The 18,397-nt window shown below is 36.1% G+C and overlaps 2 protein-coding genes and 1 long non-coding RNA gene across 3 annotated transcripts in view; 1 reads left to right on the top strand and 2 right to left on the bottom strand.

Moving 5' to 3' along the window:
- Window positions 1–3,166: 3,166 nt before the first annotated feature.
- Window positions 3,167–6,489, bottom strand: LOC111443335 (transport inhibitor response 1-like protein). Its single transcript, XM_023081109.1, has 3 exons — window positions 5,615–6,489; window positions 4,809–5,310; window positions 3,167–4,729 (listed from the first exon to the last, which is right to left on the bottom strand). Exons 1-3 carry the CDS (start codon window positions 6,214–6,216, stop codon window positions 3,944–3,946), a joined length of 1,890 nt encoding a protein of 629 aa, XP_022936877.1. The 5' UTR covers window positions 6,217–6,489; the 3' UTR covers window positions 3,167–3,943.
- A 3,593-nt stretch (window positions 6,490–10,082) lies between these two features.
- Window positions 10,083–16,317, top strand: LOC111443489. The gene is made up of 4 exons (XR_002710504.1): window positions 10,083–10,183; window positions 10,361–10,425; window positions 11,602–11,946; window positions 16,234–16,317. It is a non-coding gene; the product is annotated as an uncharacterized LOC111443489 (long non-coding RNA).
- The window catches only part of LOC111443487 (WD and tetratricopeptide repeats protein 1-like), an 11,596-nt gene continuing 8,240 nt past the window's right edge, over window positions 15,042–18,397 (bottom strand). Inside the window, exons 13-20 of the mRNA XM_023081309.1 lie at window positions 18,151–18,262; window positions 17,528–17,871; window positions 17,344–17,434; window positions 16,729–16,824; window positions 16,555–16,625; window positions 16,257–16,384; window positions 15,697–15,801; window positions 15,042–15,404 (exon numbers count right to left, since the gene is read on the bottom strand). Coding sequence (XP_022937077.1) covers window positions 15,720–15,801; window positions 16,257–16,384; window positions 16,555–16,625; window positions 16,729–16,824; window positions 17,344–17,434; window positions 17,528–17,871; window positions 18,151–18,262 — 924 coding nt within the window. The 3' untranslated portion in view covers window positions 15,042–15,404; window positions 15,697–15,719. The remainder of the gene's footprint in view (window positions 15,405–15,696; window positions 15,802–16,256; window positions 16,385–16,554; window positions 16,626–16,728; window positions 16,825–17,343; window positions 17,435–17,527; window positions 17,872–18,150; window positions 18,263–18,397) is intronic.

The following is an 18,397-nucleotide window of genomic DNA, read 5'->3' as shown; positions in this document are numbered from 1 at the left end:
TTCAAAAAAAAAAAAAAAAAAAAAAAAAACGTCCCAAATCACCGATTACGAACAAAGAAATGAACGTACCCTTATTGGTTGGTTTAGTGATCTGATTAAAGAATCTAATCCGTTCATAAGGTTATGAGAGTTCAAACCGTGGTGTGATTATATTACTTTCTTCGTATGGCAGTTCAACCCCACCACTAGCAAATATTATCCGTTTTGGCCTGTTACGTATCTACTCCCTTGGGGGCCAACTTCCTCGCTGACACACTGTCCGATGTCTGACTCTAATATTATTTGTGACAGTCCAAGCCCACCGCTAGCTGATATTGTTTGCCCGTTACGTATCGCAATCAGCCTCACGATTTTAAAACATGTATGTTAGGGAAAAATTTTCACACTTTTATTAGGAATATTTCGTCTACCTCTTTGGGAGTCCAGTGTCCTCGCTCGCACATCGCCTCATGTCTGACTCTAATACTGTTTATAACAACCCAAGTCTACCATTAGTAGATATTGTTCGCTTTGACTCATTACGTATCACTATCAACCTCACGGTTTCAAAACACGTATGCTAAAAAGAGGTTTCCATAGTCTTATAAGGAATGTTTCGTTCACCTTTCAAACTGAGATGAGACTTAATTTGGACTTAATTTGAAAATAGAAGCAAATTAATTTTTAATTTTTAAGGCTTTTATTATATATTTTTCTTAATTTAAAATGGTTGGAGAAAATAAAAATCATAGGAAATTCAAAAGGGATTTGGATTTTTGGGGCATTATATTATTTGTCTAAGCTTTTAAGGAAGAGACTCCTTACCAATGAGAGTGGAATTTTATGTTTTCTTTACAAAAAATCATATAAAAATTTTCCTTTTTTATTTTCTTTTTTAGTAAATTAAATATTTCTTAAATGAAATATTTTCCATTATGGCCCATAATTTGACCATTGAAGAGACATTGATAAGATTATTTGATTTATTCTATTTACATTACTTTATAATTGGGATAAGATGAGGCTTTGTACTTTCAAGTTACATTTGATTTTGACTAAATATATATCTAAAATTTAGGATAAGTTAAATTAGTCAACATTTTACCATTTTCTTTATTGAACGTTTAAAAAAAAACGTTAAATATTTCATATATGATAGAAAAAATATATATATATTAAATAGGTTATTTCGAACGTAACTAAATGAATAAAGTAAAATTTATTATTCTAAAAGTCCATAGTTTAATTATTATTTTAAAAAATTATATTGAATTAGGGTTAAAATAATTAAAATCTTAGTCTCTAGATTTTGGAATCCAAATTCGACACCTAATGACCCGACATTCCCTTACGACATGGTCATGTTACCTACTTCTCGTTTATTAATATGAAAACTATCCCGAAAACCAACACAAGTCCTTACGGCATACTTTGTCACCCTTTACTTATTTAAAAGAAAAAAAAAATAAAAAATTCTTAACGGTTAATTTATGAACAAAAGCCACCTATCGACGTCTCATAAATTAACTATTTTGAAAGTTCACGAGTATTTTTCAACACTGAGGGTATTTTTTTAAATTTTAAAACCGTTTAAAGGTATTTTTAAAAGAATTTAAAAGCATTCTCTAAGTTTTTTTAAAAAGTTTAGGTATTTGAATATTTTTGAGTTTTTTTTAATATTATTATTAAACATTAATATTTATGGATAATGAAATTAAGTTTGGTAAAGGATTGGAAAAGCAGGCGAGTCTAGTGGGTGATCTGAGTGGTTAGTTAAGCCATGTGGAAAACAGCTCATACGCCCTTCTTCGGACATCACTCACTTTCCTCCCCACTACTTCCCACTTCTCATGTGCCTATTTATCCTTTGTCTTTTACTATTTTTTGTCTCATTATCTCAATAATTTCCTTTTTTTTCAATTTTTTTTTTATAATTATGTTCAATATATATATATATATATTATATATATATATATAAATCAGTAGTTTATCATTCTTCTTCTCTCAATATCCTTTCTCCTTCTGTTTCACCACATGCATACAATGTATTTGGTTATGATGAGAATGGCATTTCTTTTACTACAACCTCATCCAAAACAGCCTTACTCCCTTGGAAAAATGAGCAATACTTATCGCTGCTGACAAGCCACGTGACCCAACTGCATAGTGTTACGTGTGAGATCCATGTCAGCTAGAGAGGGGAACGAAACATTCCTTATAAGAGTGAAAATCTATTCCTAACAGATGCATTTTAAAACTATAAGGCTGACGACAATATGTAACAAACTAAAACGGACATTATCAGCTAGCAATGAATTTGGTGCTACAAAGCCCCAAAAGGAGTGGATTGTGAGATCCCACATCGGTTAGAGAGAAGAACGAAACATTTATTAGAAAGGGGTGGAAACCTCTCCCTAGTAAACGCATTATAAAACCGTGACCTTAGACCATGCAATTGAGGCACGTGGTTGAAGGGCAAAAAGTGGCTACAGTCCCACTAGCAAGCAAGTTTTGCTTCATAAAAGTTCAAACACGTACAAATGAGAGAGAGAGAGAGAGAGATCCAGAGGGGAAGGATGAGATGATGTGAGAAAGAAAAGAAAACATATGGTGTTGCCAACTTGCCTCCACAACACAAGGCTAGACAAGAAAGAAAAGAAAGAAAAAGCCTCTCTCTCTCTCCCCCCATACTCAACTCATTCAATAGCATACTCATATCCCACTTAAGATGATAAGCTTTGCTTTTACCTCCTCTTCCTGCCAGGAAGAGTTCCCTCTCCTCATTATGAGTGAGAGAAGAAACAAGGGAGGGGGAGCCCATCATTAATGGATTGTTGCTTTATAACGCAAACTCAGGGAAGGGATGTGACAAGCCATCAAATAATTGATCCTCCAATGACCCATTTGAAACCGGCCAATACAAAGTCTACTCAGCAAACAAAACTAGCAAACATATCAACACACCCTTTTTTTTTTTTACCTAATCTAGGATGTTCAGATAGTTCTTTTGTAGTGCCCCTACACATTCTTTCTATCCGCATCGTCTTTGATCCTGTGTGATTTCTGCAATCATCACAGGACATCGACTGATGCGTTCTTGGCTTCCTCGGAGAGGTGTCGGGAGCGTCGAGCGGAAAACAGATGCATTTTGCTATCACAAAGGAAAAGGAAGAAGAAAGGAGGGGAGAAAAAATCTCAGACAGTGCCATTACTAGATGGAAATTCTGTCCATGAATAATTTGTGGCATTTATTACCCCATCCATCTCATTCAGATAAACAACAATCGTAAACTCAATAACCAGGGGCCTGTGCTACTGGTACATGTGATTAGAAATAAACAACATTTAGCTAGAGAGGCAGGGTCTTTCAGTTCTCACATCTACTAACAAATTGAATCAAAATAAGTGGACTAATGGTTCTAGTAGGACGGAGTACGAGTACCTGTGTCATCCGCCTGCTATTCGACGCCTGATGGTTGGAGAGATATTTGTAGTCGACAGGTCCTCCAATCCTAGCAAATGTTTTTCTTTCTTGATTCAATTGACAAAATGATCAATACTTGCTATCTAATCTTTTAATGCAGCTCTCTATGACCCATGCCGCTTCCTCCAGCAGCTCTAGTTTACAGTTACCGGATATTGAAATGAAGAAATTAAACGTGGAACAATTAGAAACAAACTTATGAAAACTTGATTAGCCTCCTGATGAACAGTGCAGTGATTGATCCTCAGCAACTACACCACTTTTCAAAGTCTTAGGAAGTTGCATATCTCAAATGAAATCTGGCTACCAAAACCATCATAATCTTCCCCATGTAAAAACAGGGATTCAACTTTTCTTAAGTGGGTAAACATGATTTTTTTTAGGTATTGAAGGATACCCCTTTGACAAGAAGTAATAAACTTATCGCGCAAAATTGTGAGCTTGTTCGGTGACAGTTGAATCTTCTAGCAGTCCAATGTTCTATAGGATGTCAACAAACTTTGGAGCATCATCCCTTGGCCCCTCAAGAGATCTATACATGTATAACACCTGAACATGGTTCTCCATACCCTCCACCTCAACACTGCTTTCAGTTTCGTCGTCATTTTCATTCCTCATCACCTCAACGACTAAGTGAGGCATCGCTCTGGCAACCTCTTGGCAGCCTTGGCGAGACAGTTTACAAGCTGACATCCAGAGGAATCTCATATTATAGTAATGATGTAAACCAGATCGCAAGGCTCCATCGCCAAATGGGCTATCTCTAATCTCAAGTTTTTGCAATCTAAGACAACCCTCAAGCACATATTTCAATCCCAAATCACTATTTCCAGCAAAAGCAACTGATAGGGTGCGTACCAGTTTTCCATACTTCCCAATGTAGCTGAAAGCACGATCAGTCAATAATCCAGATATAGCAAGCCTAGTAAGCTTCTTACAGTTGATAACGATTGCACCAAATCCTTGATCCATGGGTTCTCCAGTTTGATGGTCTGGCTGGTGTCGTCCCATAATACATAGTCTAAACACCACGAGATCTTGGCAGTTCTGTGACATAGCTACCACAGCTGCATTGGTCATTCTCTGGCAAAAGTAGAGGATATATTGCAATTTCCTGCAACCCTCGGATATCGCCTGGAAGCCCACTTCAGAAATGGGGCCTTCACCATCTTCTCGCACATCAACAGGAAAAACCCGAAGTTCTCGCAATTCCTTGCACGTTGAAGCAACAGCCTGAAGTCCTTCATCGCATATCGAATCAAGAGCCTGCAGTAAAAGAAAAAATGTAAGCTCAGCATACCAAATTTGCCCCCCAATTAGACTTCTCTACCCAAAGATCACACACCCAGAAAGTCTGGAGCTTGTGGCAGTGGCTTATAACTGGTTTGAGTTGTTCAGGAGTTATATTTGCAAAGCTCAAGTTCAGAGTGGTGAGATTAGCACAAACTGGATAGATACAAGGTAGGTAATCAGGCAAAATGTCCTTGAATCCAGAGAGACAAACCAAGGATTTGCAAGCAGCAAAAGCAGAGGCATAATCAGGCTCTGATTCCCCATGAACTACAGCCTCTGAAGTACTGAACGAACCAGTTCCAAGATGTGTTAGATGAGGAGCCCGAATCATCAAACGGTATAGCTGAGCAATGGAAACGTAACGATTCACCCCAAGTTTTTTCAAGGATGGGGATCTACTCACCAACCTCTCCAGTGCCTCAAAATTAATAGGGCACTCTATACAATCAAACATCAGAGATTCAAGACAAGTTTCCTTCTCTGGGAAACAAGATATCCAATCCACTTCATCGTCTGTTACGTCAGATTCAATCAGATCAAGTACTCGAAGGTGCCTGAAAAGCAAATCAATCAGTCTAAGCTGAATGAAAAAAGAAGCCATCACTCATAGAAACTTCAACAAAGTTTGCCACTAGAACATCCAGCAAAATACATTTAGTTGAATTCAAAGAATCCCCAAATGGATTCCAAAGCATACAGATTCGAACGTGCTCTCCAAAGGTACAAACGATCACTAATGGCAGACTAACGAAGGTGCATTTGGCAGTAGAAACTGAAGGAATCAGAATCAAAGCTAAGAACATTGAGAAAACGAAGTGAAAGGAAAAAAAAAAAAGGAGAAGAAATCAAGAGGCGTACATGCATCTGGAGGCAACAACAGCAATACCACTAGTGCCAAATCCTTCGCAGCAAAACAACACAAGCTCCTTAAAGCCAGGAAAAGAGTCAGCGAGCAGGGCCAGATCGTCGTCAGTCACAGACATGCGCTTCAAATAGACAGTCTCGAGCCAAGGATATGATTTGGCCATGGCCGCCACCCATGGGGAGAAGTGAGCCCCCCAATTAGGCGGCATCAGGTTGAAATCTGCAAACCGAGGCTTCCCTTTGATCATCACTGACCGAACTCGATTAAACCGCGACGTGACTCGGCGAGGGGAAACAGCATAGCAATTTCCAATGAAGAGTTCAGATCGAGTGAGTGCCTCAACGCGATACCACGACTTACAGACGAGCGACGCCGCGTTCCGGTCACGCCGAGAAGTGAGGAAGTGAAGCACGTTCTCAAGAACATTATGAAGTATATTCTCAACAGAACCAGAATCAGAACCAGCTACATCACCAGAACACCCTACACAATTGCGAGCTTTACTTACAGATTCAGCTATGGCGTCACCGGCTAGATCTGAAGGTAAAAATCGATCTTCGTCTTCAGACATTTCTTCAGATTGGTCCACTCTCATGTGCTACAAATCACACTCCCTCAAGAACAAACCACTCGGAATCGAACTTCTGCCAAAAAGAAAGAGAAAAAAAAAAAAAAAAAGGAATCCAACTCCGAATCAGATCACGGAGGGTTCCAAGGTGAATGGATTTAGGTTTAGAAGAAGATGATGAGAGAGAAAACGAAGATCCAGAAAGAGAAACTCCATAGCAGTGAAATGATATGGAAGTTTGGAGGGATTCTTGTTGCCTCTCTGATTTTCTCTCTCTTTCAAATGGCGCTCTATTATTTAGGGGCTTTCCCCTCAACAATCTTGTCCTTTCCTTTCACATTACTTTATTTAAATAAAAAAATAAAAAAATAAAAAAATAAAAAAAGTATTACTAAAATATTAACTGCCCTTACAACTACACTTCAGTCTCGTCAACTTCACTCCCTCCCCTTCTATTCTAAAAATTATAATTTAATTGTCTTATTTTAATTTTATAATTTTAATTTAAAATAAGTTAAATTAATAAAAATATATTTAAACTATAAACTTTCTCTATACAAACTATTTCTTTTAATTTTTAAAAAATATTATTATAATTAATGTTTTTTAAAATACTTTTTAAAATTTTTAAAATTTTTATTATTTTCCTTTAATTTTTTAAAAAACTTTATAAACATTTTTTTTTTACCTTTTAAAAACTTTAGAAATACTTTTATCATTAGCGTTTAAAAAACTGTTCATAAACTTTTAAAACAATATTAAAAATTTTGGAGATACTTTATGAGGTGTTAATAGACGATTTTCATAGATTATCTTTCAATTTTTTAATATTGTTTTTGAACTTGTTAATAATTATTGGGAGTGAGTCACATATTCGCTAATTTAGGGAATGATCATTGGTTTATAAGTGAGAAATACTATCTCTATGGGTACGAGGCTTTTTAGTAAGCCCAAAGCATGAGACCTTACATGGGACAATATCATACTATTGTATAGAGTCGTAATTCCTAAATAAATTTATTTAAACTGTTTTACCATTGTGGAGAGTCGTGATTTCTAAATAAGTATATTTTTTATTTTATTAATTTAGTCTATGCTCAAAGCTGACAATATCACACTCACTGTGTAGAGTAGTGATTCCTAAATAAATTTATTTAAACTGTTTTACCATCGTGGAGAGTCGTGATGTCTAAATACAAAATTAACTGTAAAAGTAATTTTTAATTTTTATTTTATTTTATTAATTTAGTCTTAATTTAATTTAATGGATCCAAAAATGATCGGGGACGCGCAAAAGATGCATTAAGCGAAGTATTTTTAGAAATATAAGATTTAAAAGGTTGATCATATTCTCCCACGCTTTCCCGGGTAAAACCAGTTCTTTCCGATCATACTCTTTTCAAACCCATGCTCCGTACTGTCAAGGTTGGCGCTCTCCGATCACTGCGAGTACTTCGAGGCCCTTACTCCGTCCTCCATTGGAGCTGCTGCTTCTGCACCTCCTCCTAAATCCAATCCATATGTCTGTTCATCCAGCTCTACTTCCCGCTCCTTCCGCGGCACCGTCCTTCAAGCGTGAGTATACGCCTACGAATCTGACTCTCGTATAGGATTTAGCGTAATTTGGCGGTCATTTATGTTTCTTAACTGTTTGTTTACTATCAATGGATCCTAGGTTTTTCGATTGATCAGAAAAGATGGATTTAATTTGAAATGATTGAGACATGACGAATGAAGGCGGCCGAGGCGATCAAGACGACTGAGGATCTCGCGAGGAATGTGTAATATTGTTTCATTCCGATTCCTTGATTTTCTGTTTGTTTTTTAACGTACATTTTAGTGTATTGTTTTTCCGTCTATCAATTACGTTACGAGGAGTAGCATTGCGCGGAAATTTTCCATTTCGCGAAGCAACGTCGCGGCATTGTCTTGAAAATTGTCTTTCGTTTGTCAATGTTTCCGGTTATGGTCCGTTGATGTAGTATCATTAATGAAACAGTATACAGTCCGAGTAAGCAGAGTGTGTTGGAACCACTACTTTAATAGTTTCGAACTCGTTTCACGATTATTTATTTTTCCTTTTTGTTTGGCCATTGAACACAGGGCACAGTGTTGCTAATGCCGCCGTGCGAAGTATTACAGGAGGAGCTGAAGTTCTCACTAACGCTGGTTGCGGGAAATTCTTCCGGTGGACTTGCGAGAATGTATCAGAACAGAAGCTAATGATGGCTTCTAAACGTGACCTGTTTGCATCTGCTGCCAGTTATGAGAACACAAGATCGTCATCTGCAAAACTTGCATTGTGTGGTGGCGATAAGTCTCTCTTGTATGAAAATGGCGAGCGTCTTGGAGCTTTTACGAGGTACATTTGATTACTTTTCTCATTGTTGTCTGAATTGCTTGATTTCCTGGCTTTTGTTGTTAATTTGTCCATCAGTTCTCCATAATAGACTCGAGTGTGAACTAGCTTTCATAAAACAGAAAATGAACTAGTAAAGAAAAGGCTGAGCTACAATCGGTTTCCAGATGTCCCTAAATATTTTATTATTAGATAGGAGGAAGGTTCTGAAATGCAAACTTACAAGAATATGGATTTGGAAGTTTTCCTTTCTGTTAATTAGTATCTTTTACACGACAGAAATTCAATCTTGAAATCAAGACGGTGGTTATAGCTTCTAACATTTTCCAAGAAACTGATCGAGTGAATACATCTAAATACATGTTGTTTTGCCAGTTCTTGTTGCTTTGCTATCAAATCTACAATATAGATCAACTTCGACTGTACGAAGTACATACTTTTATGTGCACCTGTCCAATGATGCAATACTACAGTTGTCATTTTGAAGGTGCCTTAAAACTGAACACTCAAAATGTTTTGAAGTCAAACATCCGAAACATATTTATGCGTGTTTGTGGTTTTGCAAGTGTCTTTGAGATGCTCAAGGAGTTGTTGCTACTAAAGTTTAGCATAACATTGCTCCATAGCCTGTAAGACGTCCACCTCTTCCCCCTCTCCTTTCTCGCCTGACTAGGCTACTTTTCAAAATGGAGTGAGATCACCACTTATTGGAACTATTACTTCACTATATAATAAAGCTTAGCTTGAGATTAAGCGTAGGTAGAACTTTTCTAGGAGTCGAGTAATACAGTCTTTTAGATGCTGATTTGTTATTTCCTAATTCATTGATGAACTATATGATAGGTAACTTTTCTAGGAGTCAAATAACAAATCAATGTTGATAGGTAACTTTTCTAGGCAGACTCCCCATGAACAAGTAGAGATCAACCCTCAGAGAAATACCCGACAGGTTACCTCTGTGGACCATGCATTCTGCTCTACTGGTGGATGTATTCTTTAGTAGTGCTCTGAAAAATTTTAAAGGAAGTTTTGCAGAAATTCAGTTCATGATGGGCAGGGATCAATTCCCCCCGTCATAAATAAAGTCAAATTATCAGAATGGCCTAGTGGTTGGTCTTTGGAGAGGATGTTATCTATTGTCAAGTGTCCGAAAGCTACAATGAGAATATCATAGTATTTGGAATCTCAAAATCAGTTCATGATGAACATAGGTTAAGAGTTTCAGCATCATAAATGGAAGTTGCCTCTGTTGTCTACTAGTTGATCATCGGTTAGGATTTTATAACCCGTCAAGAGCATAGCAAGGTACAATTAAAATTTGAGCACAGAAGGGTATTAAATTCAGTTTGTGATGAACTTCGGTTGAGATTTCTACCATCATAAATGGAATTAACTAATATTGCCCAGCAGTTGATTGTAGGTGAGAGGGCTAAAGAACGTCAAAATTTTTGCATTGGAGGATGTCATGGTTTGTGGAATTTCAAATTAATTTCTCTGTTGATTTTTTGTGATTTACGTGGTATTAATAGGCATGGAGTGGAACAAAATACTGGACGATGAACTGAGCTATAATTTTTCTTTTGGACAAAATAAGCTATCATTGATACCCATAATGTAAAAGAATGCTAATCACAGGTGCGTAATCATATCCTTTTGCATGCCAACTTCATATTTTACATACGGCTCTTGCTCTTTTTGTTTTATAGCAAGGAAAGATGCTAAGTTGAAAGGCTCTGAAGTCTGGCAAGTTTAGAAGATTCGTCAATTAAAATTGAGTAGAAAACACTAACAAAATTTTTCTGTACGTTTTAGGGTCCCAGGCCAATGAAGCATTATGCAGAGCCGCATGGCATACGGGAGTTGGAAGCATACTGAGAGTTAAGTATCCATTAACACTTCTAATAGCGTTAGAGTTGTCTGCAGCTTACAAAGACGTATGCTTCGTTATTTATTTCTTTATTATTATTATTATTGTTTTTAAAACAAGGAGCTCATAAAGAAAATTTGATTGATCAATTCGGACTAGAATAAATCAATAAAATTCGAATAATAAGCTTGAGATTGAATGAAATTGCCCACACACTGCGAATTACAAGAGTTTTATAACCACTTTAAGCTTTTGGGCTTTAAAAGACACTCTTGTATCGCAAGTATGACCCACGTAATGAGTGAGGGTTGTTAGCCCTTGCATGCGTATAGTCGATTAAGTTAAACAAATATTAGAAATATCCTCTATTGTTCTCTAAAATATTACATCACAAGAAAAAATAGTGGAAAGGAATTAGAATCTACAATATGTTTAACCAACAAAACTATGTTAAGGTCGGCATGTGATTTTTATTGTTTTTTCTTTGGTTGAGATTTTCAACGTTATTATCATTTTAATGTATAAAATATCAATTTTAGTAGGTTCTAATGTTTGGGAGTTGTATGTTTTCTACTTGTGAAAAGTAGATTCATTTAATGCTGTTGCAAATTAAATATGTAATTTCTACTAATACTTTTTTTAATCCAATAATAGATATTGGTTTTCACCCAAGAAAATAGAAGCTCCTTTGGTATGTATTCATTTTTTTTTCAATAAAGGCTCCGTCTAAACATTTTTTTTCATTTAATCCAATAATAGGACATTTTGTGAGTTCATCTTCGAAATATTTTTTCCTTCCAATATTTTTTTATTGGAGCTTCCCTCATTTCTTTTATCAAATATAATGATGCGAATCGTGCTTTAATGAGTTCTAATATGCAAACATCAAACAGTCTCGCCTTCTCGGTCCGAAAAGTGCATTGTTGAAACTAGGTATACATGTTAAAGGGTGCATCAGACCATGTAACAGAAGAGGAAATGAGTATCATTCACTCTTTCTATTATTGGACATTGACACTTGAATCCACAAAAATAGCTAAAAATAAATAAATAAACAAATCTATGTAGATCAATAAAGTCTGAGTCGAAATGTGTTTATAAACTTCATATCTAAATTCTTAACTCAATTTAATACTTCCTATTTCATTGTCTCTATTTACACTCTTGTTAAGTTTCTTGTTTTCAGGTACGTTCCTGCATGGGAAACAATATTACATGACTCCCGCTTTCTGTTTCAGGACTTAATGGCTCACCCTCTTCATGAAGACGAATATGTCACATGAGCTGCTGTAAGTTGTTACTTATTAAAACGCAGGTCATGAAGATTGAAAAAGAAATGAATAGATTCATATTATATTGAGGACGTAAAGGTGGATGAATTAGGAAACGACAACAACATTGCTCCAATTAGTGGCAGAGACTTACTTTGGTGAATGCAGACTTCATAAATTAGCGCATAAAGGGGAATCACTTCCTTAGATGTGATGGAATGGAAACAGCTTCTTGCCATCGTGGAATCTCTCAATGGAAGGTAAATATTTTTCCAATTCAAGAATTTCATTTCTTCCGGAGAATTCTTTTATAAGGTTTCCTATGATATTATATTAGTAGGTTCATATCATATTTAAATTTTCAAAACAGATAGGGTTGCATAATTGAAAAAGGTTAAAACATTTTTTTTTTTATAGAATAGAAATTAAACTAAAAAAATTAAAACATAAGGGATTAAAACACATGTTTAGTCTAAAAAAATAAGTTGAAACTCATTTTTATATTTCTATTTAATCTCATAGTCATTTTTTACTTGAAACTTCCTCTAAGCTGAAAAATCAGTATTTCCTCGAATAAATTAGATAACTTTGCTTTTAACTTCTATAAACTTGAAACAAACAATATGATCCATGGGAAAACGAAAAATGTAGTGGAAAAACAAAATCTTAGCAAAATGAAAACTGGAAGCTTCTTTATTGTTGTTTTGCTATTGTTGTTCTCTTTCATACAATTCTCTGGGATTAGTTATAATGTGATTAGGGTGTTGTATATTAAGGGAGGCAAAAAGGTCATTTCCATTCTTGACTTTTAGGAACTTGAATTCTTATCCTTGTGAAAGGGTAGAAGTAGAATGGGGGTGGTGAACATAGGGTCTGTCGCTAACTTGCGTTGACAACATAAGATTAGACAAGAAAGCAAAGGCTCAGCTTTGCTTCCCCCACATATTCAATGCCACAGATGCACAGTCAGAACCCACTCACTGTGTGATGATAGCATTGCTTTTACCTCCTTACTACCAAGCTCCTAATAATGAGAGAGAGAGAGAGAGAGAGAGAGAGAGCCCACTGATAATGGATGGCTGCTTTAAAATGCAAACGCAGGGGATGTGACAAATCATCAAATGATTGACCCCACAAATTGACCGACCTATTTAAAAACCTCCAATGCCATCTCAACTTTACTCTCTTCACCGAACAACCCTCTTCTAATCCTTTATCTTTATATCCTAATGATTCAAGTTCTCACCGGTAGATATGATCTTTTTTGGACTTTCTCTTTCAAATTCCCCTAAAAATATTTAAAACACTTTAAAACACTTTTTCTTTCAGGTTTCACACTTTTATAAAGAATGTTTTGTTCTCCTCTTCAACCGATGTAGAATCTCACAGTCCACCCCCTTTTGAAGTCTAGCATCCCGCTGCCACACATTTCCTTCTCCAATCGATGTGGGATCTCTCAATCCACTCCCATTAGGGACTCAATGTCCTTGCCGGCATACCGTCTCGTGTCCACCCCTTCGGAGCTCAACTTCTTCACTGACATCGTTCGATGTTTGGCTCTAATATCATTTGTAACGGCCCAAACACACCATTAGTAGCTGTTGTCTTTTTTGTGTTTTCCCTTTCAAGTTTCCCTTTAAGAATTTTAAAACACGTCTCTTAGGGAGAGATTTCCACCCTCTTATAAAGAACAATATTTTGTCCTCCTCCCCCAACCAACTTGAGATATTACACTCACACCCTCCCACAAATTCAAGTTTCTTATTCACTATGAGAAAAGGGGGAGAGAGAGGGGCCTCCAAGCTGTGTACTTGTACAGCATCTTCCATGGTCATGATCATCAATGTCCATATCACTCTCGATTGATATCAAAAAATCACTAACTAGAGACAGTGCCATTAATTAGCATATGAGAATTCTGGCCATGAATTGTATTTCGGCATTTAATGCCGATCTCACATTGCTGATAAATAACAAATAATAGAACACCAGTTCCTCTGATCAGAAAGAAAGAAACATTATCATTTTTAGGGGAAGAGAAGAATCCTACTCGGTTTTTAGCCCTCTCATCAATGGCCTAGACCACCTCCCATGTGAATCACGAAAAACAAAAGTTTCTTGTAAGATTGATTACCTACAACGATCCCCTTGCTATTAATGACCTTAGAGAAAGGATAATAATGTTCTTGGATCTCTTAGTTCATCAACCCTCCAACGGACAGCAAGACCCACAGATGTCACCAAAGCTTTTAATGCCACGTCTACAACCCCTGCCTCCTCTCAATCTCTCTTGTTTACTGATATCCAATGCCAGATCAGGAGGAACATTATTTAACTCTAGGCAAACACAATATTACAATATGGAACATACCACTAATGCTCATACATGAATCAAGATGGTTCATGTACCGATACGAGAGAACATACCAATATGGAAGATGAACCAAATAAATTCAATAAATTCATGAACCAAATATTCATGACAATTCTCGATCGAAATATAGTCCATTCATGAAACTTGACTTGAATGCCACTGGGGAGGGACAGGGAGCTCTTCCTTCTTTAGGGGGTAGTAAAGGGCATTCCTGCAGGAACTAATGATAATTCTTCCCGCACAACAGTGTGATCTTGCTCAACCAGTGGAAGCAATAGGGAGTCTGAAATTGTATAGGATGTGTACAATTTCTAAAGCATGTATTATTAACACTTCGACATGCTTCCCAAAATCCATACTCCACCCACCTGAGGTTGATTATTCACCTTCTCATTATCATTCCTCATCACTTCAACAGGGCCATATTAAGTAACAATATTAACATTAAATCAATGTAGTAAATGAAGGGGGAGAGAGAACACTACTGGGGGGACAACTTCGTATAGGAGAACACTGGAAATATGGATGATATCATTTAGAAAAATTATGCCTAGTAAATGTGAATACTAGTAACAAGATCTATAACCTATAGTTAGTTTATGTGTTTGTAATAACCATTATTTTAGTATCAAAATGAATCCACACATAATCATAAAAAGATAAGATTTTTTCAGTAAACTGTTTTTTGAACAGGAATGTCAGACAAATGGAATATTTATTAGTTGTTTAGTTATTTTGATTGGTTTACTTTCTTGAAATATTTCCTTAAACTGGCCATATATAATTAAATTTTTAGAGATGTTTTTTAATTTTTATATAAAAAAAGTGTGATTTTTGCAAATATGTGTATCTTTTCTTTGATTCTGTTGAAATTATTTACTATACATTAATTTTTCTTATTAAAAAAAGCCAAATTATCAGTTATTAATTAGTTTGGTCACTCACAAGTCATAATCTATCTAAAAATGCATACTCAAAATGGGAAGAAAGACAAGATAACATGATATACATACTTGAACTTGATTTGCCCGCTTCCTGCTTCATCTTATTCTGTACATTACAATATTAACACCGCATATAGAAGAAAGCAAAAAAAAAGAAAAAAAAAAAAAACCAAGGAAATTGTAATGGCAAAAACAGCAAATTGTCACAGGGAAAAAAATGCAGCAAAATTTACAATAATTTACAAGGCAATAGAAAGAACAAAAATTGAAAGTACTAGCTTGGCTGGTAAATGTTCTATATTAAGAGAGAGCTTGAACGAGACTTCTCATAGGAGTGTCTGTTAGAACAAAATGTTCGGGGTGCTAACTGCTACTCCACCAACTATGACTATTCCAATTTCTGTCAAAAATTAAAAACATTAAAAAATAATAAAAATTCAAAGATTGTACATAATTTATGAAATAAAGATGCACACGCAAATTTTGGTGCTAAAAAGAAAAAAAGAACTTGAGACATATATATAATGGTTTTTTTTTTCTTTTTTCTTTTTTTTTTTGGGGATAAGAAACCAAACTTACAACGGAAAAAAACTAAAAAATTAGAAGGGCCGAAGGGGTACAGTAAACAAGCTCTAAACAAATAGTCCAACACTAACTAAAACTTCAAAAAACAAAAACATAGTCACACTTACCTGCGTGCATCCCCTACATATCATCAACTCTGAGCACATTCAAATGGATGAAGGCTTCCTTCTGAGAAATCATGCATCCTAAACCGCTCTAAAATTTCAAATGGCCTGCTCGCAGCCAGCACCACACAATGAAAATATGAACATTAACATACAATGGTACGTACCAACATGGTTGAACATAGGGAAAGATTTCCACGTATTCGATATATTATGATTAGGGAAACACCTCGTTCGATATCAAATCTTATTTCTGATAAGAGCAATGGGGTTGGGTTGGCCTAAAGATTCTGGAGAATGGGTCCAAATCTCCTACAGAGGCTACTTAGGATATTGAAAACTTATATGTACCATGTATAATGATAGCGGAACTCGTACGGTAAACATTCTCTGATAAGTTAATTACTATCAAGATTCCATATATTATTACATTCTTTCATCTATCTCCGTGAAAGCTTAGTGTTTTTTAAACTAATTAATTAATTAATTAAGACCAACAAAACAATGCATATAATAATTAACAAATCCTATATTATGAAGGTCAAGGAATCCACGAGGCTTACAGTATGGCTTCTCTATTACGGCAGAGTCTACGCTGATTGTTCTCTATTGCAGCCAACACATCAGCAGCCTGCGGTCCAATCGCTCCACCATCTACGACTGATCGGAATGGAGCAGTTGGAGTCCATAGCTGTGACAACAAAGGAGGAGGACATCAATAACTGAGAGATAAGGCATTCAGGCGAGCCTCCCGGTGGCGTGGTACAAAGTGGGTTTAGTACGCCCTGCCAAAACAGCTCCGAAACAAACAAAAAAAAAGGTCATTTATGGAATTGTCAACACTCGTACATACATATGTACCTTAATGGTATTATCGATCCCGCTGGTAGCAATGGCACAATCAAATGGATGACTCTGGACGCAATTCACAACTGAAAAAGTGAATGAAGAGAAAATTCGTACTTCAGTTTCGGTTTCGGTTTCTGTAATTGAAAACGAATTATTCATCTATAAAATTATTTGGATGGTATTTACCAGCTCCATCTCCAACAAGAATTTTAATCAGTCTACCAGTTTTCTTCTCCCAAATAAACCATCTCCCATCATCACTTCCACTGGCAACATATTCACCTGCAAATATCATTTTACAGAGTATCAACTTCCCAAATTATCACAAGTATTTATCATTTTAACGACCTATGCTTGTTTCTAAAAACCAAATTTGGCAATTATATCTTACAACCCCTCCTCTTTCTTCCTACTAGCACAAACGAAGACGTCGCCCTTCAACCGACACTGCAATACACCATCACTTACAGCACAATTCAATCTAATCCATTAACATTCAAAGCTATTCTTTAGGAGATTTGGAGGAAAACAAGTTCAAGAATTCTATAGGGAAAAGAGAGGTTGCAATTTCCTCGTAGAGAAATCGGGATGACATATAAAACAAGGAAATGACTGTGTTGTGACCTGCAATAAACATGGCTGTGTCTGTAAAAAATTGGGCTCCGATGACAATAATCATGGGATAGGGAATAATGGTACCATCTCACACGCCCATATAGGACCCACTCTAAAGAGATCACATGAACCTAAAATTTAATCAACTTGTAACTCAATTAGCCATTCCCATGGTTCAGTTAATACCTCTTTGCCCGAGAAAACTAGCTTGTTTAATATCAGTTCCGATATTGCAATGACCGACATATCTTTGCTTCATATCAATGACAGGTTCAGGCTGCATGTAATGTAACACAAAGCTTAGTCGGAATGAAGACATCATCAACTAAAGGTAAATGTATAGAAGATTCTGTCAAAGTATTACTAGAACCTGATAGAGTATTCCATCATTGTGTGACGATGAAGGAGACCCACAGGAGTCATTCGCGCCAACCCTTTCTATTGCTGGATCAACTCGTCTATGTATTCTAAGATTTACACTTCCATGTAGAACGTTAGAATCGACGTCTTGGGCTTCATCACCTGATAAGGTTTCAAAGTCCAGCTCCACCTCGTCATCATAGTCAGAATCTTCTCTTTCTGATCTCACCCCATCTTGTGAAACATCACTGTTTGCATCTGAGCGGTGAAGAAGGTCACTTAATGATAATACACCACCTAACGGTGCTGATCTTATAGCTCCATCATTGTCTTTATTTGATTTTTCCAATTCAGCTGGTTATAATATAAAATCAAATAAATCAAAAGCCAAAAATGAGAAGGAAGATGGCAAGATGCAGAACTGTTGAAACAAGTTGAATATCTTTCCAATTTTCCCAGCAAAAACATATACCCTTATCAGACACCAAAAAAAAAAAAAAAAAAAAAAAAAAAAACATTTTCAATCATAAAGAGATCTCTCCAATCTGCCCAGCAGTATAATGTTACTATGGACTTCAATCCATCCTTAGTTAAAGAAACCACGCTAATTACAAGTTCCAGACTATCATTTACCTGCAGCGAGGTCCCTCTTTATGCTTTCCACCTTCTCTGCCACTTCAGGATTAGATGGGGCCAAACACTGAGCAGCAAAGGCAAAATCTAGGGCTTCCTTGTGTCTACCTAGCTGCAAGATAAGAAAGGAAAATGAAAAAAAAGAAGGATTGAATCTATCCCCACAACTTGTAACGTTTTACAGAAGTTGGATATGCAAATCCAACTTCTTCAGGAGTGTTATTCATTGAAGGAAAAAAAAAAAAAA

Source organism: Cucurbita moschata, unplaced genomic scaffold, assembly GCF_002738365.1.
Source record: "Cucurbita moschata cultivar Rifu unplaced genomic scaffold, Cmos_1.0 Cmo_Scf00005, whole genome shotgun sequence".
NCBI classification, from domain to species: domain Eukaryota; kingdom Viridiplantae; phylum Streptophyta; class Magnoliopsida; order Cucurbitales; family Cucurbitaceae; genus Cucurbita; species Cucurbita moschata.
Note: the sequence above shows the minus strand (reverse complement) of the source record. Positions and strands in the feature narration are given on the sequence as shown.